We start from the raw sequence: 26,100 nt of genomic DNA, 5'->3' as shown, positions 1-26,100 counted from the left end.
CCTCACTCAACAAGTTGCATGAGTTAGTGCTCTGTGGAAGAATTCCATGGAATTGTTCTTCTTGTATTAGCAAAAGCTTCTTATACTCGCAATAATTCTTAACACATGAGTCATCTCTTGGCAATACTTAGCAGTTCAAGCGAGCTATCTAAGTAACTAACAGTACATCTGCCAGCACTTTAGTTACCAGTGGCTAACACTGTGAACCACACTACAAGTTACATTGCAACAATTAATTAAGTTCTAGAAAGCGATCGATTCTCAAAAACCTTAAAGTTCTCTCATTCAATAAATTCAATGTGCTTGGTAGTATGTCTAAGTGTTTTATAGGACTGGATTTTTGTATTTTCTATTTGCTCTGAGCATTTTGCATTTAGCCACTTGTACTCTCAAAATGACAAAAGTCATTTACCACTTTTTCTGCTTTATCTTACTCTCTACTTCCTTCTTCATCTAAGGAGCTAAGGTTTTCTCTCTCACATCCATCTCCCCTTTAAAATAGACCCTGTTGTTTCCATACAATTTTGTCAGCCATCTTTGATTTCAAGCTATGACGGAGCCATTACTAAGAACTGAAATCAGCCGTTCTTTCTTTAATTATTTTTCACTTTAGATTGTTCTGCATCCTTTACTGTCGCACTCAGAAATTCTTTCCCATATCTGTTCTTTACACTATTGTCATCCCAATCTGCATTAGGTCAAGTAAAATTCCTCTTTATCGTTACTTAATAGTTTTTGAGTCTTGAAATAAACTATCTGCAAAATTTCTCCCACTATGTCTTTCCCCATAACTGTTGATGAATCGAGTACGCACAAGGACGTAGAATACATTGATGTACTTCCTTAATTCCAACCAAACCAGTCCAGAACCCCTCTCTACAGTACTACAATATACCCTGTAATAACCTTTATGCCATTCTCTGAATTACTTTGCATTATTCTCTGAAATGTTCTCTCTAATATTCTGTAATGTTCTCTGTATTGTTCTTTGTAATACTCTCCATAATCCCTGCAATTATTCTCTGCAGTACTATTACCCTCTGGAATATTCTCTGTAATTTCATAATGCCATGTGCCGTCCTTTCTTCCCTTCCCTTCCCTTCTGCCCTGAACATTCTGTCTGCATGAACATTTACAATGCAAGCTTGCTCTTTATTGACACTGTTTTGTCATGATACTATATTCTTGAGTGATTAAACTAGTTATTGAATAGTGGACACTTCTCAATGTAAAACTAAAATAGTTTGAATGTGAATGTTATATCCTGAATAACAGTTTCCGTTCTAAAGCTTGATGCCTGCCACCAGCAGTAACATCACCATCTCAAAACCTTCCTTCAAAATGAAGGAGAACATGTCCTTTGATTCCAGAAATTTGCAAACTCTTCAGTTAGCAAACTCCATAAGTCGTCATCATAATACTTATGCATAGATATGCAGGGTCTTATATAAGGAAAGGTGTATGTAGTGTAGGATCTCCTGAGATTGCAAAACAAAGGATTGTCTGTTTCTCTTAAGCAGCGCTTAACTGAAATAGTGGCTGGGACTTTGAAACTTTAGGTTAGGAATGGAAAAATTGGTCTGTAATTGTGCAGCTCTCAGTGATTCTTGCCAATGTGTGTACATTAGTAAGCTCCATGTGGTGGTCTCAGTGTGGAATACTGTTACCCATTAGTTAGACTCCCAGAAGAACAATGAGTGAAATCTGTGGAACTACTCAAAGATGAGTGGATATAATGCAAAACATTAAATTTGTTAATTGCTGATTTTGAATGTGAAACCTTCTTGATGTTGAAATGAAAAGGATAAATAAATTGTTCTCTTTATTTCTTTGCTATTTCTCCTTTTAAAGATTGGATAAGTAGAAATCTATGATGTCACCTAATTTATCATTCCTACATACCCATACTACAACAGGGACAAGATTCAATGACAAATTTCTAATTTATTTTCAATTGGGATGAAAATAAAATGCAATTTTTTGCGATTTCCTAGTCATTGGATTAATGTACAAAGACAGTTCACAGCTCTGCAGTGCTGACTTCAATACTGACATGTTAATGAATATCCATTGTAAGGATACCACGTGAGCTTTTCACATTTAATATTTTAAAGTTACTGTTGTGAGAATTGAGATTAAAAGTTTCATGGGAAGGCATTGAACATTCTAGTCGGTTGTCTAGTGATATTTTACAATTTTTGTCATGTTGATGAGGAATTTGCTGAACTATGCATGTCACTGTGAAAGCAATTAGATTTAAACTTAAATGTCTGTGCCCAAAAAGCTCCTTTGTAAAAATGCTATTCCTGACTTCACTTCTCTGTTTCTTCCTGCTGAAATATTATTTCCAGATCCTAATTCTCCCTTACTAAAAGAAGTCATCCTGAGCTTCTGCATCTGTGTGTTGTTGTCGTGATTGCCATTGGTACACACTGAGTAGAAATTTACCTTTTTGGGAACTTACATCTGCAGACACCAATTCTGTTAATTGGATTCAATTAGTGATCTAGAAGATGGGAATTCAGCTGTAGGAGAACTGTCTCAATGTTGGCTCGCTGCACAAAATATGGTTTCCTCTCTGCACCAAGATTAAAAATTGAATATCTCAGAGCTGAGGTTGTGGAACAAAAATCTTCACTTCATGAAATACAAAGTTCATTTGACAGGCGAGTCTGTGCTTTCTTTTATGTGTGTTTGTTTCATGTCATTAGCTTTCCCTGCTCCTTGCTTCATTTCCCAACTGAGAGAGCAGGCAACCTCCAGTCAATTCATGTCCATGTTTCAATAAGCCATTGGCTGGAGATCTCAAAATAGCTTTTGCGAACAGCTCTTTTGCTGGGAAATGTTTAGCCTCTATTTGGTATGTCTCTTGTCACAAAGCTAGTCACTTTTTTTCTAAAAGCTGCTGCTTGGCTAAAGGAGACTCAGTCCTTGGTTTCTTTCAGAGGGGCAATAAACCAGGCCGGGCTCTGATCAGTCTGATTAGATAGAGAGATGAAAAGGATTTTGAGAAGCCTTTTGTTTAAATGTAAACAGATGAGACTTCAGGCCAAAGTGGTCATGTTTTAGAAGTGACCTCTGTAATGAAAGACGAGTGGTCAGCTCTCTAGCTGAGTTGAGCTAAGCAGTTTTAGTTCAGTCTTGAGCTGGTTGGAAGTTCAACAGGGAGTTGTGTGGAAACTCTCTCTCTCTGCCTGTCAACTTCAACCTGTCAGCATGTGTTCCATTTATACTAGTTTTTAAAGGGAGGTAAAAACAATGACTGCAGATGCTGGAAACCAGATTCTGGATTAGTGGTGCTGGAAGAGCACAACAGTTCAGGCAGTATCCAAGGAGCTTCGAAATCGACGTTTCGGGCAAAAGCCCTTCATCAGGAAAGATTTTTTAAAGTTTTTAAAGGGAGTTTACATATTGTGATTATTGTGTATATTCAGAACAGCATAGTTAAGTCAAGTTGGATAGGTTGAGTTCTGTAGGGGTTCTATATTCTGTTCTTTGTGTTTCATTGTATAATGTTGTGAATAAATTTTTGTCTGTTTTGAAATCTATTGGTCAACCCAGCTAACGTAATCTGGGTAATTTTCACTGTACAATTACTGAAACAAATTGCAAAGTTATGGTCTGGGGCTGCCTGCTTAAGACTGTTTTGAGTGGTCTGGCTTAGTTCATAACAGATTGGGGGCTCTTTGCTGGATTTTAAACAGTGAGTGGTAGGTGATATTGTCTTTAATTTAGGTGTTGGTTTGGTTGGGTAGAGGATAGAAATGGCTCTTTCCGTCGGCAAAAGTTTTCTGGATGTGGATGCGGTGACTTTGGAAGTTTTGCAAAAAGTGAAAAAGACCAAGTTGCAAGACTTCGCAGAGAAGCTGGAAGTGGAACTGCCTGTTTCTGTGAGGAAAGGAGAGATAATCACAGCAGTAGTTCAGCATTTAAGCTTGCTGGAGAAATGATCAGAATCTATAGAGATGGCAAGAATTCAATTGCAAATGAAGCCGCTTCAGTTAGAGACAAGAAGCCTAAACAAAATATTTCAGGAATCGAAGAAAGGACCCTGGTCAAACCTATATTGAGTTTGAAAGGATCAAACAGGGTAATTTCGATAGATGGGTAAGAACTTTAAAAATCTAGCAAACCTATGCTGCCCTTAGAGAGGTAATTATTTTGGAGGAATTCAAAAATTCACTGCCTGAAGTAGTGCAAACTCATGTGGAAGAGCAAAGAGTTAAAACAGCAAGGTTAGCAGCTGAAGTGGCTGATGATTATGACCTAGTCCATTAAACTCAGATTGGCTTCCAGAATCAATTTTAGACCGAGGGATAGAAATTGGGGCAAAGAGAAATCCTTACGTGGAAAGAGAAAGGTAGACCTCAGTGAAGATCACAAGGATAATTTACCAGAGGGTAAAAAAGAAGCCTGTGAGGGGGACAAACAAGTTAAAAAGCTCTGGTGTTTTCATTGTCATAAAGTGGGCCACACAAAGTCACAGTGTTGGTGGGCTAGGAGAAAGCCAGATGTAGGAAAACCAGACAAGTCTGTAAGTTTTGTTGCACTGGTAACAAAAAGCACAACAGAAGTTTAACAACTGCCTCAGAGTGTACAAGATGATCAGAGATTAATGTACATGCAAGGGTAGAGTTTACTCACAAAGGCCAGGAGTAATAGGAAAGGAGGTTACAATATTAAGGTGCACAGGATCCTCTCAGTCTGTAATGCTGAAGGATGAGGAGATATGTACTCCTGAGAGACTATTGTCAGATAAGGTACTGGTACATGGTGTGACAAAAAGTACTCAATTATGTAAAGTGAGGCTAGAGAGTCCAGAGAAGAGTGAAGAAGCTGTGGTAGAAGTACTGGACAAACTCTCAGCTCCAGGAATATAATTTGTCCTTGCAAATGATATAACTGATTCACTAGTCGGCGTGCTGCCTACTCTAGTTGAAATGCCAGTGGAGCCGTGGACAACTGAAGACATGGAGAATGTTTATCCAGGAAATTTCCCTGATTGTGTGATCACAAGATCAGAGAAGTATAAGTTGAAGCAAGAGAGATCAAAAGGTACAGGTAAAGAAGCTGACGTAGTGTTATGCGAAACCTTCTTTGATCAGATGAGTAGAACAGAGAAAGAGCAAATAGGTAAACATGCAAGTATTTTTAGCTGTACTAAGCTGATTGAATTACAGCAGAAAGATGAGTTAAAACAGTTATATCAAAAAGCATTTACTGAGAAAGAAAGTGAATGCATCCCTGTGTGTTAATACTCAACAAATAATGTCTTAATGAGGAAATGGAGATCATCACGCTTTCAAGCAGATGAGAAATGGGCAGAGATTCATCAAATTGTTTTGCCAGTAGGTTATAGAAAGAAGGTGCAGTGAGTGGCGCATGAGCTACCACTTGGGGGTAATTTCAAGGTGAGGAAAACAGGCTAGAATACAAAGACATTTTTACTGGCGTGGACTACACAAAGATGTAGTTGAATTTTGCCAGATGTGTCGTACATGTCAGCTAATCGGAAAATCACAGGTAGTAATAAAACCTGCACCCTTAATACCTATTCCAGCATTTGAGGAATCTTTTATAAGGGTCTTGATTGATTGTCTAAGCCCCCTACCTCAACCAAAAAGTGGGAATAAGTATTTGTAAACAATAATGGATGTGTCAACTAGAATTCCAGAGGCAATCCCATTATGCAACATCACACCTAAAAGGGTTATAGAAGAACTACTTAAATTCTTCACTAGATACGGACTACCAATAGAGATCCAGTCAGATCAAGGATCAAACTTCACATCCAAGCTATTCAAGGAGGTTATGGATAACTTGGGAATAAAGCAATTCATATCTACTGTGTACCATTTGGAATTGCAGGGAGCGCTAGAGAGATGGCATCAAACATTAAAGACCATGTTGAGGGCTTATGGTCAGGATTATCCAGATGATTGGGATAAAGGAGTTCTGTTGGTACTTTTTGCAATCAGAGATACAGTAAATGAATCAACCAAATTCAGTCCATTTGAATAAATGTTTGGGCATGAAGTAAGAGAACTGTTAAAATTGATTAAGGGGAAATTAATAAGTCAGAATTCAGAGACCACCCATTTGGACTATGTGTCAAATTTTAGAGAACGATTAAATAGAGCTGGCGAGTTGGCTGGACAGCATTTAAAAGTATCACAGCATACAATGAAACAAGAAGCGGATAAGAAACCACAAATTCACAATGTTGCAATTGGGGATAAGGTATTGACATTACTTCCAATAACAAGTTAGCCTTTTAAAAGCAGGGTTTAGTGGACCGTATCAAATTGAGAAGAAATTGAATAAGGTGAATTACTTGATAAAGATTCCAGACAGGAAGAAATCTCAGAGTGTGTCATGTGATTATGCTCAAAAGGTATTTTGAAGGAAAGCAAGAAAAGAATGTGCCAGTGATTACAGCACAGAAGGAAGAACCATGTTCGGAGGATTCTGAATTGGACATTCCTCAAATCAAATTGGACAATGAGGAAGTTGTCAAAAATTGGAATAAATTATTGAGTTACCTTCCAGAAGAAAATCAAAATGACCTGAGAGAGTTAATACTATCACATGGGGAGATATGTGGAAATAAACTGGGAAGTAATAACCTAATTGTGCATGATGTAGGTATAGGAGATGCTGTTCTGATTAAGCAACATCCTTAAAGGTATAACCCTCTAAAGTTGGCACAGGTTCAGAAGGAGATAGAGCATATGCTCCAAGATGGCATAATCAGAGTGAGTTACAGTGATTAGAGCTCACCCATAGTCATGGTGCCAAAGCCAGATGGTACCCAATGGTTATGTGTAGACTATCACAAAGTCAATGCCGTTACAAAGACTGATGCATATCCAATTCCATGGTTGGAGGACTATGTCGAAAAATTGGGACAGGCAATTACATCTCAAAGTTAGTCTTGCTCAGAGGCTACTGGCAAGTACTTCTGTCAGAGAGAGCAAAGGCAATTTTGGCTTTCGTAACGTCAAATGGACTATATCAATTCAAGGTTATGTGATTTGGTATGAAAAACGCTCCAGCCACATTTCCAGAGATTGACTAATAAGTTCATTGCCAGATTACCCAACTGTGTGGTGTATGTAGATGATCTGGTGATTTTAGTCACTCATGGAAGGAATATTTACGACATTTATCGAGCTTGTTTGATTGGCTTGGGAAGGCAGACTTGATGGTAAACCTAGCTAAAAGTGAATTTGCCAAAGCCAAAGTGACCTTCCTGGGCCATGTTATTGGACATGGACAAATGGCCCTATGAAATATAAGAACAAAGGTAATTGGGGAATTTCTCTCACTGTTGATGAAAAAGCAGGACCAGGGTTCCTGGGGTTGAGTGGACTTTACTGAACGTTTGTGCCGAACTTTAGCAGTGCGCTGCTCTGCTCGCCAAATTGTGAAAAAAGGGCAAGAAGTTTCAGTGGACAGCGGACTGTCAAAGGGTATTTGACAGCCTAAAACCTGTGTTAACCACTGCCCCAGTATTAGCCACACTGGATTACACAAAGCCTTTCAATGTGGCTATCGATGCCAGTGATGCGGGTGTTGGTGCAGTGCTCCTGCAGGAGGATGATGAGGGAATAGAAAGACCCTCAGATATTTTTCCAGAAAGTTGAACATGCATCCATACAAATATTCAACAGTGGAGAAAGAGACTTTAACCTTGGTGTTGGCATTACAACATTGCAGTGTTTATATTACCAGCAATGCATCTGAGACAATTGAATACACTGATCATAACCCATTGACATTTGTTGAAAATTGTAATGACAAAAATGCCAGGCTGTTTAGGTGGGGCTTGTTTTCATTCAATTTGACAATTGTGCATGTGGCAGGTCGTGAAAACATGATTGCCAATGAGTTATCAAGCCTCGAGTGGAATACAGAGGATTTCGGTGGTGGATGTACTGTGGCCTGACTTTGCATGTGGTTGTGCATGTTTGCATGTCGATAGTTAGTATAGTGTATATGTGTGTTTAGTCTACTAACTGGGTTTTGAAGGGTTAAAAATGAAGACATCTAGAGCCATTTAGATGTACAACATGGAAACAGACCCTTCGGGTCCAACCTGTCCATGCCGACCAGATATCCCAACACAATCTAGTCCCACCTGCCAGCACCTGGCCCATATCCCTCCAAACCCTTCCTTTTCATATACCCATCCAAATGCCTCTTAAATGTTGCATTTGTACCAGCCTCTACCACATCCTCTGGGAGCTCATTCCATACATGTACCACCCTCTGCATGAAAACGTTGCCCCTTAGGTCTCTTTTATATCTTTCCCCTTTCACTCTAAACCAATGCCCTCAGGTTCTGGACTCCCTGACCCCAGGGAAAAGACTTTGTCTATTTACCCTATCCATGCCCCCTTATAATTTTGTAAACCTCTATAAGGTCACCCCTCAGCCTCCGACGTTCCAGGGAAAACAGCCCCACCCTGTTCAGCCTCTCCCTGTAGCTCAAATCCTCCAACCCTGGCAACATCCTTGTAAATCTTTTCTGAACCCTTTCAAGTTTCACAACATCTTTCCGATAGGAAGGAGACCAGAATTGCATGCAATATTCAAACAGTGGCCTAACCAATATCCTGTACAGCAGCAACATGACCTCCCAACTCTGTACTCAATACTCTGACCAATAAAGGAAAGTATACCAAATGCCTTCTTCACTATCCTATCTACCTGTGACTCCACTTTCAAGGAGCTATGAACCTACACTCCAAGGTCTCTTTGTTCAGCAACACTCCCTAGGACCTTACTATAAAGTGTATAAGTCCTGCTAAGATTTGCTTTTCCAAAATACAGCACCTTGCATTTAGCTGAATTAAACTCAATCTGCCACTTCTCAGCCCATTGGCCCATCTGGTCTAGATCCTGTTGTAATCTGAGGTAATCCTCTTCGCTGTCCACTACACCTCCAATTTTGGTGTCATCTGCAAACTTACTAACTGTACCTGTTATGCTCGCATCCAAATCATTTATGTAAATGACAAAAAGCAGAGGGCCCAGCACCAATCCTTGTGGCACTCCACTGGTCACAGGCCTCCAGTTTGAAAAACAACCCTCCACCACCACCCTCTGTCTTATACCTTTGAGCCATTTCTGTATCCAAATGGCTAGTTCTCCCTGTATTCCATGAGGTCTAACCTTGCCAACCAGTCTCCCATGGGGAACCTTGTCGAACGCCTTACTTAAGTCCATATAGATCACATCTACTGCTCTGCCCTCATCAATCTTCTTTGTTACTTCTTCAAAAAACTCAATCAAGTTTGTGAGACATGATTTCCCACGCACAAAGCCATGTTGACTATCCCTAATCAGTCCTTGCCTTTCCAAATACATGTACATCCTGTCCCTCAGGATTCCCTCCATCAACTTGCCCACCACTGAGGTCAGGCTCACCGGTCTATGGTTCCCTGGCTTGTCATTACCACCCTTCTTAAACGGTGGCACCACATTTGCCAACCTCCAGTCTTCCGGCACCTCACCTGTGACTATCCATGATACAAATATCTCAGCAAGAGGCCCAGCAATCACTTCTCTAGCTTCCCACAGAGTTCTCGGGTATACCTGATCAGGTCCTGGATTCTCCTTAATTCTATTTGCGAAAACTATCTATGTCTCCGTTTTCCCCTCCTGATTTCCCTCTTAAGTATACTCCTACTTTCTTTATACTCTTCTAAGGATTCACTCAATCTATCCTATCTATACCTGACATATGCTTCCTTCTTTTTCTTAACCAAACCCTCAATTTCTTTAGTCATCCAGCATTCCCTATACCTACAAGTCTTCCCTTTCACCCTAACAGGAATATACTTTCTCTGGATTCTTGTTTTCTCATTTCTGAAGGTTTCTCATTTGTTGTGGTTCTGTTCGCCGAGCTGGGAATATGTGTTGCAAACGTTTCGTCCCCTGTCTAGGTGACATCCTCAGTGCTTGGGAGCCTCCTGTGAAGCGCTTCTGTGCTGTTTCCTCCGGCATTTATAGTGGTTTGTCTCTGCCGCTTCCGGTTGTCAGTTCCAGCTGTCCGCTGCAGTGGCCGGTATGTTGGGTCCAGGTCGATGTGTTTGTTGATAGTTTCTGTGGATGAGTGCCATGCCTCTAGGAATTCCCTGGCTGTTCTCTGTTTGGCTTGCCCTATAATAGTACTATAATAGTAACACTACTATTATAGGGCAAGCCAAACAGAGAACAGCCAGGGAATTCCTAGAGGCATGGCACTCATCCACAGATTCTATCAACAAACACATCGACCTGGACCCAATATACTGGCCACTGCAGCGGACAGCTGGAACTGACAACCGGAAGCGGCAGAGACAAACCACTATAAATGCTGGAGGAAACATCACAGAAGCGCTTCACAGGAGGCTCCCAAGTACTGAGGAAGTCACCTAGACAGGGGACGAAACGTTTGCAAAATAAATTCCCAGCTCGGCGAACAGAACCACAACAACAAGCACCTGAGCTACAAATCTTCTCCCAAACTTTGAGCTTCCCATTTTCCAGCCGTCCCTTTACCTGCGACATCTGCCTCCAATCAGCTTTCAAGAGTTCTCGCCTAATACCGTCAAAATTGGCCTTACTCCAATTCAGAACTTCAACTTTTAGATCTGGTCTATCCTTTTCTATCACTTTTTTAAAACAAATAGAATTATAGTCGCTGGCCCCAAAGTGCTCCCCCACTGACACCTCAGTTACCTGCCCTGCCTTATTTCTCAAGAGTAGGTCAAGTTTTGCACCTTCTCTAGTAGGTATACCCACATACTAAATCAGAAAATTGTCTTGTACACACTTAAAAAATTCCTCTCCATCTAAACTTTTAACTCTATGGCAGTCCCAGTCAATATTTGGAAAGTTAAAATCCCCTACCATAACGACCCTATTATTCTTACAGATAGCTGAGATCTCCTTACAAGTTTGTTTCTCAATTTCCCTCTGACTATTGGGGGGGAGGGTCTATAATACAATCCCAATAAGGTGATCATCCCTTTCTTATTTCTCAGTTCCACCCAAATAACTTCCCTGGATGTATTTCCGGGAATATACTCCCTCAGCACAGCTGTAATGCTATCCCTTATCATAAATGCCACTCCCCCTCCTCTCTTGCCTCCCTTTCTATCCTTCCTGTAGCATTTGTATCCTGGAACATTAAGCTGCCAGTTCTGCCCATCCCTGAGCCATGTTTCCATAATTGCGATGATACCCCAGTCCCATGTTCCTAACCATGCCCTGAGTTCATCTGTTTTCTCTGTTAGGCCCCTTGCATTGAAATAAATGCAGTTTAATTTATTAGTCCTACCTTGTCCCTGCCTGCCCTGACTGTTTGACTCACTTCTGTTCTCAGCTGTACCTGTCTCAGATCGATCTGTTTCCTCACTATCTCCCTGGGTCCCACCCCCGCCCCCCCCCCACCTTACTAGTTTAAATCCTCCCAAACAGTTCAAGCAAATCTCCCTGCCAGTATATATTAGACCTCTTCCAATTTTAGTGCAGTCCGTCCTGCTTGTACAGGTCACTTCTACCCCAAAAGAGATTCTAATGATCCAAAAATGTGAATCCTTGTCTCATATATCAGCTCCTCATTTCTGCATTCATCTGTTCTATCATCCTATTCCTGTCCTCACTAGCTCATAGCACTAGGAGTAATCCAGATATTACTATCCTTGAGGACCTCTTTAAATTTCTGCCTAACTCTATGTAATCTCCCTTCAGAGACTCAACCTTTTCCCTTCCAATGTTGTTGGTTCCAATGTGGACAATGACCTCCTGCTGGCCCCTCTCCCCCTTGAGAACATTCTGCACCCTCTCTGAGACATCCTTGATACTGGCACCAGGGAAACAACACATCATTCTGCTTTTTCTCTGCTGGCCACAGAAACGTCTGTCTGTGCCTCCGACTACAGAATACTCTAACACAATTGATCTCTTGGAAGCCGACGTACCCCTCGTTGCATTGGAGCCAGTCTCAATACCAGAAACTTGGCTGTTCATGCTACGTTCCTCTGAGAATCCACCACCCCCTACATTTTCCAAAATAACATTCCTGTTTGAAATGGGTATATCCACAAAAGACTCCTGCTCTGGGTGCCTACCTCTCTTACCCTTCCTGGAGTTAACCCATCTATGTGACTGTATCTGAGACTTTCCCCCCTTTCTATAACTGCCATCCATCACATACTGTTGCTGTTGCCAATTCCTCATCGCTTGTATCTGTCTCTCCAACTGATCCATTCGATCTGATAAAATTCGCATCTAACAGCATTTATGGCAGATATAATCCGCAGTAACCCTTAAACTCTCTTTAAACTCCCACATCTGACAAGAAGTATATATCACTGCAAAGGCCAATTTTGCTCCTTCACAATCTACAGACTCAGAAAATAACACTGCCTATTCCTCTACGAACACTGCCCCAGGTTAAATTAATAGCTATGTTAAGTTTAATCAAGAGACTTATCTCCAAAAACATATAATCAAGAAAGAATCCACTATACTCACAACTGCAGCCTTTCTCTTGGACAGATTTAAAACAACAATTAACTTATCTGACTCTGTGCTGTGAACTTCACCCAACAGTTCCTCCAAGATTAGTTGTGAATTTCACTGTTTGTTAATTTTCCCAGATGCACTCCGATGTCCAGTGATACACGAATTCAAACAGCAAAGGCGGTAATTGTGCAGGTTCTCTCTCTCTCTCTCTCTCCTGCAGTGTCCTCATCATTTGCCTATCTTTTGGCATTGAAGGTTCTTTTTTTAAAGGGTGGACGTGTCACAAAGCTAGTCCCTTTTTTTCTAAAAGCTGCTGCTTGGCTAAAGGAGACTCTGTCCTTGATTTCTTTCAGACGGTAATAAACCAGGCCGGGCTCCGATCAGTCTGATTAGATACAGAGATGAAAAGGATTTTGAGAGGCCTTTTGTTTAAATGTAAACAGATGAGACTTCAGGCCAAAGTGATCATGTTTTAGAAGTGACCTCTATAATGAAAGGGGAGTGGTCAGCTCTTTAGCTGAGCTGAGCTGAGCAGTTTTAGTTCAGTCTTGAGCTGGTTGGAAGTTCAACAGGGAGCTGTGTGGAAACTCTCTCTCTCTCTTTGCCTGTCAACTTCAATCTGTCAGCGTGTTTTCCATTTATACTGGATTTTAAAGGGAGTTTACATATTGTGATTATCGTGTATATTCAGAACAGCATAAGTAAGTCAAGTTGGATAGGTTGAGTTCTGTAGGGGTTCTATATTCTCTTCTTTGTGTTTCATTTTGTAATGTTGTGAATAAATTTTCGTCTGTTTTAAAATCTAGTAGTCAACCCAGCTAACGTAATCCAGGTAATTTTCACTGTATAATTACCGAAACAAATTGTAAAGTTATGGTCTGGGGCTGCCTGCTTAAGAATGTTTTGAGTGGTCTGGCCTAGTCCACAATAGTCTCAAAAGCATGGCTACATTGGTAGAATTGCTTTTTTTGACTCAGAGTGATCATTTTGTATAATGATTGTGTATCTTGTGTGAAAGGATTTCAGGTCTGTAATTCAGTGTCAACTCTAATGTCATAGAATCCGTACAGTGTAGAAACAGGCCCTTCGGCCCAACAAACCCTCCGAAGAGTAACCCACCCACACCATTTCCCTACCCTATTAATCTATATTTACCCCTGTCTAATGTACCTAACTTACACATCCCTGAACTCTATGGGCAATTTAGCATGACCAATTCACCTAAGCTGCACATCTTTGGATTGTCGGAGCACCTGGAGAAAACCACACAGACATGGAGAGAATGTGCAAACTCCAAGCAAGCAATCTCTCAAGGTTGGAATCAAACGTGGGTCCCTGGTGCTGTGGGGCAGCAGTGCTAATCACTGAGCCACCGTGCCGCCCTGTTGTTGTTTATTAACTTTGAGATCTACGCCATCACTGTCACTATTTCTTGAATCAGAGTCTAGTGGATTACTCCCCAATATTCAACATATACCCTCTCTCATTGAATACTGTCCAATAATAACTTGTTAAGTACTGTTTGTTTTCTTTTGATGGCTCACTTTTTCGTTTGCCTCTGTGTCAGCATTCAGTTGCTTTAGAATAATGTCTCTCTTTTATTTGCCAAGGATTATGTTATACTGGTATTGATTCACCAATTGATTTATTCATACTGAGTCAGGAGAATAATTGACAGATGTTAAAATGCTGATTTTTACATCAATGTCTATTTGAGCTTATTTCATTTTCAAAGGGAATAAAAGTCTTCTTTCTGTTTAGTGTAGCGGATACATTGAATAACTCTAAGATCATCCCAAAGGTAGCAATAGTATTCAACAGAACTTCAGAAAGATTGTTAATGTTAAGTCATGGGTGAACTATATCCTCAAAAGCTAATGTCTTATTTTTAACTTTTCTATCTTTTCTTGTATTTATTACTGTGTAACATTCTTCAGTTTAGATGATGAAAAACAACATAAAAAAAGCTCCCATGCCAGGTGTAAAATTTTTTGTTCATTTGTGGGATATGGATGTTGCTATCTGGTCGGTATTTATTGCCTGTCCCTAGTTGTCCTTGAGAAGATGGTAATGAACTGCCTTCTTAAATTGCTGTAGCCCACGTGCTGTAGGTTGATCCACAAAGCCCTTAGGAAGGAAATTCCAGGATATTCACCCAGCAATGCTGAACAAAACTTTAATATATTTCCATGTCAGGTGGGAAGGTGGTGGTGTTCCCATATACCCGTTGTTCTTGTCCCTCTGGACAGAAGTGTTTGTAGGTTTGGAATGTGATGTTTAAACATCTTTGTTGAATTTCTGCAGTGCATCATAAGATGGGTAAACACTTCTGCTACTGAGCATCGGTGGTGGAGGGAGTTGTTGTTTGATGATGTGGTACCAATTGAGTGGGCTGCTTTGTTCTGGAGGGCATCAAGTGTACTTGGAGATGAACCCATCCAGGCAAGTGGGGATTATGCCATCGCACAGCAGACTTGTCCCTTGTAGATGATGGAGAGGCTTTTGGCGAATTAGGAGATGAGTTACTCACACCAGTATTCCGATACTCTACCTGCTATTACAGTCAATCAGTCTGTTTTTGTAGTGAGGAGAAAGTGAGGACTGCAAATGCTAGAGATCAGAGCTGAAAATGTGTTGCTGGAAAAGTGCAGCAGGTCAGGCAGCATCCAAGGATCAGGAGAATCGACGTTTCGGGCATGAGCCCTTCTTCAGGAGGGCTCATGTTTATGTAGTGAGTTCATTGAATTTCTGGTCAATGGCAACCTCCAGGATGTTGATAGCGGGGGATTGAATGTTGTTTGATTGTCTCTTATTGGAAATGGTAATTGCCTGGCATTTGTTTTGTGCAAATGTTACCTGTCATTTGTCAACCCAAGCCTGGATATTGGCCAGATTTTGTTGCATTAGAACATGGACTACTTCAGTATCTGAGGAGTCATGAATTATTAGATTTTAGATTAGATTAGATTTTTGACAGTGTGACCCTTCGACCCAACTAATCCACACCGACCCTCCAAAGAGTAACCCAACCAGACCAGACTCATTTCCCTCTGACTGATGCACCTAACACGATGGGCAATTTAGCATGGCCAATTCACCTGACCTGCACATCTTTGGACTGTGGGAGGAAACCCACACAGACACGGGGAGAACGTGCAAACTCCACACAGACAGTCACCCGAGGCTGGAATCGAACATGGGACCCTGGCGTTGTGAGGCAGCAGTGCTAACCACTGAGCCACTGTGCCACCCCAAGTGCCACGGCGATTCTGAATATTGTGCAATCATCAGTGAACATAATCACTTCTGGCTTGATGGTTCATTGGGGCAAAATGCTGAGTCAAGAGGTTGCAGATTGTTTTGGAATACACTTCTGCTGCTGTGATAGCCTACAGTGCCTCATGGATGCCCAGTCCTGAGTTGCTAGATTTATTCCAAGGCCTGTTCCATTTAGCATGGTGATAGTGCCGCACAACAGGAAAGATCATTGATGAAGCGTCTGAAGATGATTGGGCCTCGGACATTACCCTGAGGAGCTCCGACAGGGATGTCCTGGAGCTGAGATGACTGACCTCCAACACCCATAACCATCTTCCTATGTGTCAGGTATAACTTCAACCAGGAGGAAGTTTGTCTCCTGATACCCATTGATTCCAGTTTTGCTAGGGCTCCTTGATGCCACACTTGGTTGAATGTCACCTTGATGTCAACGGCTGTCACTCTCACCTCACTTCTGGAATTCAGCTCCTTTTTCTGTGTTTGAACTAAGACTGTAATGAGTGGCCCTGGTGGAACCCAAACTTGGTGTCACTGAGCAGATGCTGCGCAATAGCATTGTTGATGACATCTTTCATCACTAACTGCTGATTGAGAGTAGATTGATGAGGTGATAATTGACTCTGATGGGCTCATCCTGCTTTCTGTCTACAGGGCATAAGCTGGGCAATTTTTCTCAGAGTTGGATAGAAGAGCTGTACTGGAAGAGCTTGGCTAGAGGTATAGCAAAATCTGGAGCACACATCTTCTGTACTATTGCTGGCCTCTTGTCAAGTCTCATAGCCTTTGTAGTATTCAGTACACCAACAGTTTCTTGATCACAAATTGGGTGAAAAGAATTGACTAAATACTGGTATGTGGCTGAGATGGATCATCTATTTGGCACTTTTGGCTGAAGACTTCTACGACTGCCTTATTTTTTGCACTGATGTGTTAGGCTCTTCCATCATTGAAGTTGGAGATATTTGTGGAGTGTCCTTCTCCAGTGAGTTGTTTAATGGTCTGCCACCATTCGTGACTGGATGTGACAGGATTGCAGGAGCTTAGATCTGATCCATTGGTTGTATTAGCTCTGTCCATCACTTGCTGCTTATACTGTTTACCATGCAAGTAGTCCTGTTTGGTCGCTTCAGATTGAAACCTCATTTTCAGGTATGCCTGTTCTTCATATGCCTCCTGCACTCTCCATTGAACCAGGGTTGATCCCTGGCGTGCTAGTAATGGTTAAGTGGGACAATATGCTGAGCTTGAATTTGCAGATTGTTTTGGAATACACTTCTGCTGCTGTGATAGCTAACAGTGCCTCATGGATGCCCAATTTGGAGTTGCTAGATTTGTTCGAAATCTGTTCCATTTGGCATGGTGATAATGCCACACAACACAATGGAGGATATTTTCATTGTGAAGGTGGATAATGAGGTAATAACTCAGATAAAAACTGATAGTGGTGACAATTTGGAACATCATAGTAGCTGAAGTCAGATACAAGTCCTTAAACTCTGAGGAACATTCATTTTTCCACCTCTTCATTTTTATACAAGAGCAATGTTATTCCTCATGTGTGATGGCCACCTTCTGCTCCATTATGTTCTATAGTAATGGAGTCATTACTTGAACAAAATATCAACATTTGAGGCACTTATTCTGAGCTGTTTTGAAGGAAGCTACCAAATTCATCCAAACAGTTGAATTGTTGCCTGGGCACTCCCATGTTCCTCTTGATGAGGACTGTACTCAGCTATGGATGGGGTTGGAGCAGAGCTCATCTTCAAAGTGTACGTTTCCTGAGAGGATCGTTGCAGTAAGCAGGACTTACATAGGTCAAGCAGCCCCTCATTAATGATATAGAGAGCTTTAGAGTATAGAGGAATGGCCTGGAGTAAAGCATCATATCACCTATCAGATGGAAGATCAAGCCCTGTAAAATGTGCAGTTGATAATGATTGGAAGTTGGAAGTGCTCATAATTCATGAAAACAGCAGACTCATCTGCAGAAGTCTTCATGGCAATGGCTGGGATTTGAGTCAGTAGCCCCATACATCCATTGGAAATCTGGGGAGTACTCACCTTTGCCAGCTCCAGAATCCACAATGCTCAAACTGTTCCCTTAGGTTATGCATTCCACAACCTCTGCGCACCTGTCTTTTGCCCATAGCATAAGGCAGGATGAAGGGCTTTTGTCCAAAACGTCAATTTTCCTGCTCCTCGGATGCTGCCTGACCTGCTGTGTTTTTCCAGCACCGCACTCTCGACTCTAATCTCCTGTATCTGCAGTCTTCACTTTCGCCCATAAGGCAGGATGCCCTACTCCCAAAAACTGCAGACTAATTAGGGGTCAAGCAATGCCATTTGGAGCAGTGGCCACTGCTGGGAAAGTCGTCGATCTTGGAGCAAGGAATGGAATTTGCAGAAGGCCTGTTGTCAGACTCTGGAGAGTGGTGAACAGGTGTTGGAAAAGTGATTGGAAGAGTGTGGGGTTGAAATGGAAATCAAACCTACAGAAACTCTTGAACTGCTTCAGTTGCTGAGGTCAGCCAAACCAGCATATCCTCTTTGTACTTCATATTTTATTCTAGTTTAGAAATTGGATTAATCCAGATGAAAACTTAAGGAAGCTGATGGTTTTAGAAACAGTGAATTTTCTGAACCTTTTAAAAACATATGGAAAAATATCTACAATTTCAATTATGGTGAATTTCAGTGAACAGACAGTAACCATCACTCACAAATAAGGTCATTTTCCTGAGCAGTCATTGCGATTGATTGAAAACAATGTGTAAAACACTATTATCATCCTCAAAGCATTCTGAAACATTGCACCTCCAATGAGGTCATTTTAAAGTGTGGCCAAAGTTGTAACACAAACAAAAGTGGCAACTACTGAACAGGAAGAAGGGCCCCACAGAGACTGGTAATAAAAATGACCAGATATCATGTTCTGATGTTGTTGGTTGAAGGACAGCTATTAATCCTGTCACATTAGGAATTCTTTGTTGATAGAATTTGCTGAAGGAGGATGAGTAGAGACTTGGCTGGAGGTGATCACCAGTGTAGTTTGTGCTGTAACTTCTCGTTATATAGTATACATTAATCTCAAAATCTAATCCATGTTTTTTATTCTTTACTCGATTTTTATATATTGCTGTAATTAAGGTGACTAGGTGTTCTAACAATTTCCTTCAGTTACTGTCCGTCAAAACAATTCTGCTGTAATTTTGGGAATTAAATTTCAAACTCAATTAAATAAGAGTGCCAGCCTTTGTGATTCCTCTCCTATCTGTAGGAGTTGGTTGACCTTTTGTTCTCAATTCAAACATTATCTTAAGCTGATATTTGGGCTCAATGCCTAGGTCCTGCATGTTGGCTGGACTGTTTCAATTGCCTCAATTGTTATCCTATCCTCGTAGAAATGGTCTGCAATGCAAAAGACAGGAGACTGCCATTAAGTTATAGAACCAGTGAAGGCACAATGGATCAAATAGCTTCCTTCTGTGCCATGGCATTGCTGTAATTCTGAGAGACGTGTTCAGAATGGCAAGTTACAAGAGAAGGAAGAGTACAGGTTACACTAAAAAGTTGATTTTTTTCACATATATATGAGCTAATCATAATATTCTGCCTTAGCTTTGTGCAGCACAACATTTTAAAGCACTACATCTGTCGCTTTTCTGTGCTTCAGTTGGTAACTGAGTTACACAATCGCAGTTGTAAGTTTGATTCCATCTCTGTCCTGTATTAGCTAATCTTAGCTTGTGGAAGTAGCTGAGACTGTAGTGCCCCAACAATAGGGGGAAATACTTAACTGGGATTGTATCGAGTTCCTACTTATGTTATTCAAAGACCCCTGCTAGAAAATAAGCATATGTGATATCATATGACAGTGGGATTGGGAAAGTCTCTGATCTTTTAAACTCATTCATGCTTGGGATGTGAGCTCTCTTGGTAATGCCAGGATCAATCGCACATCTGCATTTGCTTTGAGGAAGTTGTGGTGAATCATTGTGAGTAGTATGGTGGCTCAGTGGTTAGCACTGCTGCCTCACAGCACCAGCGACCTGGGTTCGATTCCAGCCTCAGGCAATTGTCTGTGTGGAGTCTGTACATTCTCCCTGTGTCTGCGTGGGTTTCCTCCTACAACCACAAGGATGTGCAGGTTAGGTGAATTGGCCATGGTGTTCAGGGATGTGTAGGTTAGGTGAATTGGCCATGGTGTTCAGGGATGTGTAGGTTAGGTGCATTAGTCACGGGTAAATGTAGAGCAGTAGAGGAATGAGTCTGGATGGGTTACACTTTAGAAGGTTAATGTGGACTTGTTGGGTCAAAGGGACTGTTTCCACACTGTAGGGATTCTATGATACATCTCCTACCAAGTGGCTTTTTCAGTCATCTCCGATGGTAGTCAAGAGTCAACTTGGTGTGAATCTAAAGTCACAAATGAGCCAGACCAGGTTGGCACAACACACTTACTCTTCTTTATGAGAGAAATAGTAGAATACATAGATTTTTTTTTAAAGGCATTCTAGTAGTTCCATAATCATTACTAATGAGGCTAGTATTTTATTTCAGGTTTATTAATTGAATTTAAACTCCCCCCTAGTTGCAATAGTGGGATTTGAATCCTTGTCACACAGTAGTAGTCTGGTCATCCAGATTCCTAATGAAGTGCTCCGGCCCGAAACGTCGATTTTCCTGCTCCTCTGATGCTGCCTGATCTTCTGTGTTTTTCCAGCAACACACATTCATCCAGATTACCAGTCCAGTAAATTACCAATCTGTCAACATCCCACCATGCCTTATGTGAATAATTTTCTGGCCATCATTGTATCGACTCCGACTTGAATAATAGCAACTTGACCAAGGTATCAAAAAGTTACACGGTATCCCAGGAACTGGAGCTCAGTAAAACTTACTTTCAAGACAGGAAAAGAGAGAGAGGACTGGGATAAAATACCACATTTCTTATTCTGTCGTCATATACTTGCAGGCATGTATACCCTTGAGGATTCAATTTCCCATTCATCCACAATGAGGTACCAAGTATATTAAAGATGACTTCACAACACCAGTGACCCATTTGGCTCTTGAACTGCTACTCCACCTTTAATAAGTAATAATTTTGTCTAATTCCAAACTGCTCCTATTTCTCCAAATAACACAATCCTCTTCATTTCCAAGTAAGTATCTTCCTTTAAAGACCTCAGTTTGTGCTTATGCCCTTATGAAAGTGTGCTGCATATTCTCACAACACGTTGATGTTTTTCCTAAATTTGTTGAGTGGACCATTGGTGAGATAAATGTGTTAAGACTTGGTGAAGTTGCTGCTGGGATTTCAATTTACCACAATCTGATTGACTTACACCAGGATCCTCCATTGTAGCTAACGAGCAATCTATTAGTGTACATTTCATTGAACTCTCAGAAATAATCAAGAATTGCAAGCTGCTGCAACTACAAGGTGATACTTATAAATGTTTCATGGGTCATGATCTCACAGTTAAAAGTTGATATTTTATATCAATGCTTTGGTTCTTTAGGTCGTGAAACTCGCTTGCCCCTCCGTATCAAGTGTGAAGGTTTAGGTCCCAAGGTGATCCTGAATGTGGACCAAGTTGAAATCGGAAATGTCTTCATTAACTCAAAGCAATCCTATGAGGTCAGTTATCCAGTTGGTTTCTGTTCATCTTCAAAATCGACCCAAAGGATTAATCTGAATCCATGAGAACATGGCTGAATGAAAAGTTCAAGTTAGGGATTCATGGACAAACCAATTATTGAGTAGTTAATTAGGGCATTGTGTTCCAAGCCAAGCTATTCTTTATTTACCTGGCCATACATCTGTCATACCATGGCTGTTTAATTTTTAATTTTGCATGTATCTTGTGCTTACAAGATTGAAAGATCTGAAGAAGCTCATTGCCCTGTCCATCTGCTATCTGTCTACAGTATTCTGAAATAGCTTGTACATTTCAGTGATGAATTGGCTTGACGATTTGCTTTAGTGTAGGTGATTCAAAGTTTTGTTTTTAGAGAATTAAATAGAGCAGAGTCTGGGCGTCTACCATGAGGATTTGATTTCAAATTCAGTCCAGGATTGTCTGGCTGATAACCTCAAATGGTTTAGGTGAAATTAATTAGGGGAGTCGAAAGGGGCCAATTCAAAATTGGTCTTTAATTGAAACTTTCTTTTGTTAACTGATGGATGTGGACATCACTGACAAGGTCAGCGATTGGAGCTGATCTCCGAATGTGCTGGAAAAGGTGCTAATGAATGATCATCTTGACAAATGAGTTGAGAGGACAGTTAAGAAGCAACCTCATTGCTGTGATCTGTGGTCACAAATTTGCCAAACCAAGTATGGACAGCAGATTTCCTTCCCAAAAGGGTAATAACCAAATGGCTTATGAAAACAATCTGATAGATGCATGTTTGCTGATACAAATTTTAGATGGAGCTGATTTTATTTAATTAACAACATTTAAATATCCCAGCTGCTATAGTGACATTTGAACTCACATCAGTATTCTTGGCCTCCAAGTTATTATTTAATACACGCCATGATGTCGAACAATTCTTCCGCCGCCTCCGCCTCCGAGCTTACTTTTACAATCAGGACTCCCGCCTACCTTCCGAGGACCCCTTCGCCCACCTCCAACACACTCCATCCACCTGGACACCCCGCGCTGGCCTATTACCTGCCCTCGACCTCTTCATTTCCAACTGCCGCCGGGACATTAACCGCCTCAACCTGTCTACTTCCCTCCCCCACTCCAAACTCTCACCATCACAACGCGCAGCCCTCCAATCCCTCTGCTCCAATCCCAACCTCACCATCAAGCCAGCAGATAAAGGGGGCGCAGTGGTAGTCTGGCGCACTGACCTCTACACCGCTGAAGCCAAACGTCAACTTGAGGACACCTCTTCCTACTGCCCCCTCGACCATGACCCCACCCCCCATCACCAAACCATCATCTCCCAGAACATACAGAACCTCATCACCTCAGGAGATCTCCCACCCACAGCTTCCAACCTCATAGTCCGGGAACCCCGCACTGCCCGGTTCTACCTCCATCCCAAGATCCACAAGCCTGACCACCCTGGCCGACCCATTGTCTCAGCATGGTCCTGCCCCACTGAGCTCATCTCTACCTACCTCGACACTGTCCTATCCCCCCTAGTCCAGGAACTTCCCACATACGTTTGAGACACCACCCACGCCCTCCACCTCCTCCAAGACTTCCGTTTCCCTGGCCCCAACACCCCATCTTCACCATGGATATCCAATCCCTCCATCCGCCATGACCAGGGCCTCCAAGCCCTCTGTTTTTTCCTCTCCAGACGTCCCCAACAGTACCCTTCCACCGACACTCTCATTCGTTTGGCGAACTGGTCCTCACCCTTAAGAATTTCTCCTTTGAATCCTCCCACTTCCTCCAGACCAAAGGGGTAGCCATGGGCACACGTATGGGCCCCAGTTATGCCTGTCTCTTTGTTGGCTATGTAGAGCAGTCGATCTTCCGTAATTACACCAGCACCTCTCCCCACCTCTTCCTCCGCTACATTGATGACTGCATTGGCGCCACCTCGTGCTCCCGCGAGGAGGTTGAGCGATTCATCAACTTCACCAACACATTCCACCCTGACCTTAAATTTACCTGGACCATCTCTGACACCTCACTCCCCTTCCTGGACCTCCCCATCTCCATTAATGACGACTGACTTGACACTGACATTTTTTACAAACCCACCGACTCCCACAGCTACCTGGATTACACCTCCTCCCACCCTAGCCCTTGCAAAAATGCCATCCCGTATTCCCAATTTCTCCGCCTCCGCCGGATCTGCTCCCAAGAGGACCTGTTCCACCACAGAACACACCAGATGGCCTCCTTCTTTAGAGACCGCAATTTCCCTTCCCACGTGGTTAAAGATGCCCTCCAACGCATCTCGTCTACATCCCGCACCTCTGCCCTCAGACCCCACCCCTCCAACCGTAACAAGGACAGAACGCCCCTGGTGCTCACCTTCCGCCCTACCAACCTTTGCATAAACCAAATCATCTGCCAACATTTCCGCCACCTCCAAACAGACCCCACCACTAGGGATATATTTCCCTCCCCATCCCTTTCTGCCTTTCGCAAAGACCGTTCCCTCCGTGACTACCTGGTCAGGTCCACACCCCCAAACAACCCACCCTCCAATCCTGGTACTTTCCCCTGCCACTGCAGGAACTGTAAAACCTGCGCCCACACCTCCTCCCTCACCTCTATCCAAGGCCCTAAAGGAGCCTTCCACATCCATCAAAGTTTAACTTGCAAATCCACTAATATCATTTATTGTATCCATTGCTCCTGAAGCGGTCTCCTCGACATTGGGGAGACTGGGCGCCTCCGAGCAGAGTGCTTTAGGGATCATCTCCGGGACAGCAATCAACCACACCGCCCCGTGGCCCAACATTTCAACTCCCCCTCCCACTCTGCCGAGGACATGGAGGTCCTGGGCCTCCTTCACCGCCACTCCCTCACCACCAGACGCCTGGAGGAAGAACGCCTCATCTTCCGCCTCGGAACACTTCAACCCCAGGGCATCAATGTGGACTTCAACAGTTTCCTCATTTCCCCTTCCTCCACCTCACCCTAGTTCTAAACTTCCAGCTCAGTAACTGTCCCCATGACTTGTCCGGACTTGTCCTACCTGCCTATCTCCTTTTCCACCTATCCACTCCACCCTCTCCTCCCTGACCTATCACCTTCATCCCCTCCCCCACTCACCCATTGTACTCTGTGCTACTTTCTCCCCACCCCCACCCTCCTCTAGCTTATCTCTCCACGCTTCAGGCTCACTGCCTTTATTCCTGATGAAGGGCTTTTGCCCGAAACGTCGATTTCGCAGCTATTTGGATGCTGCCTGAACTGCTGTGCTCTTCCAGCACCACGAATCCAGAAGCTCCAAGTTATTAGTCTGATAGCATAACCACTGTGTTACTATTCCATCTAAAATTAGAATCTCACTCATTGAGGGCTGCAAGTGCTGGGACAATTTGAAATACCCTTCTGTAATAAGAGCTCTTTTGAGATTAAGATTGAGATATAGTAGAGTGAGATTCCTTTTACATAAATTTATTCTGGGATTCTACTAGCATGATTCATTGTTTACAAAGTAAAAAGAAGCAAAGCAAATGTCTGAAATCTGAAATAAAAAAAGTGAACATGCTAGAACTATACATCTAACAAGAGAAAGAGATTTCTTTTTATAAATACAATTCAAGCCTGCTGTATATTTCCAGCATTTTCTATTTAACTCTTATTGTTGCAGTTTGTGATTGCTTCCTTTGGGAAAAATGCAATCTATTTGTAATTTTCAATATTTTAAATTAAATTAAGATGGCAGTACCATCCTATTTATCTTGTTGGCGGTCCATCTCAAATAGAGTCGTAGAGATGTACAGCATGGAAACAGATCCTTCGGTCCAACCCGACCAGATATCTTAGACCATAAATCACTAAGATTCAGGAACAGAATTAAACCATTTGGCCCATCAAGTCTGTTATGCCATTGAATCATGGCTGATATGGTTCTCAACTCATTCTCCTGCTTCTGCCCATAACCCTTGGTCCTCTTGCCAATCAAGAACCTATGGGGTATCTGGGAAGAGAAATCACAGATGCTGCCTTATCTGCTGAGATTTTCCAGCAACTTCTGTTTTTGTTTCTGAGTTAAAGCATCTGCAGTACTTTTGTTTTTTTTTGTTTTTTTTAAGGACCTACCTTTCTTTGTCTTAAGTACATTCAATAACTTGGTTCTATAACAGACAATAGACAATAGGTGCAGGAGTAGGCCATTCTGCCCTTCGGGCCTGCACCACCCTTCAATATGATCATGGCTGATCAGCCTTAATCAGTATCCTGTTCCTGCCTTATCTCCATAACACTTGATTCTACTATCCTTGAGAGCTCTATCCAACTCTTTCTTAAATGAATCTAGAGACTGGGCCTCCACTGCCCTCTGGGGCAGAGCTTTCCACACACCCATCACTCTCTGGGTGAAGAAGTTTCTCCTCATCTCTGTCCTAAATGGTCTACCCCGTATTTTTAAGCTGTGTCCTCTGGTTCAGCACTCACCCATCAGTGGAAACATGTTTCCTGCCTCCAGAGTGTCCTTTAATAATCCTTTAATAATCTTATATGTCTCAATCAGATCCCCTCTCAGTCTTCTAAACTCAAGGGTGTACAAGCCCAGTCGCTCTAGTCATTCAGCATAAGGTAGTCCCGCCATTCCAGGAATTGACCACGTGAACCTACGCTGAA

At 42.2% G+C, this 26,100-nt stretch overlaps 1 protein-coding gene across 1 annotated transcript in view; it reads left to right on the top strand.

Annotated features, from left to right (window-relative positions):
* Positions 1-26,100, top strand: part of hydin (HYDIN axonemal central pair apparatus protein) — an 869,275-nt gene that overhangs the window by 310,382 nt on the left and 532,793 nt on the right. The window contains exon 11 of the mRNA XM_072547579.1: positions 21,330-21,448. Coding sequence (XP_072403680.1) covers positions 21,330-21,448 — 119 coding nt within the window. The remainder of the gene's footprint in view (positions 1-21,329; positions 21,449-26,100) is intronic.

The sequence above is a fragment of the Chiloscyllium punctatum genome, chromosome 26 (genome assembly GCF_047496795.1).
Source record: "Chiloscyllium punctatum isolate Juve2018m chromosome 26, sChiPun1.3, whole genome shotgun sequence".
NCBI classification, from domain to species: Eukaryota; Metazoa; Chordata; class Chondrichthyes; order Orectolobiformes; family Hemiscylliidae; genus Chiloscyllium; species Chiloscyllium punctatum.
Note: the sequence above shows the minus strand (reverse complement) of the source record. Positions and strands in the feature narration are given on the sequence as shown.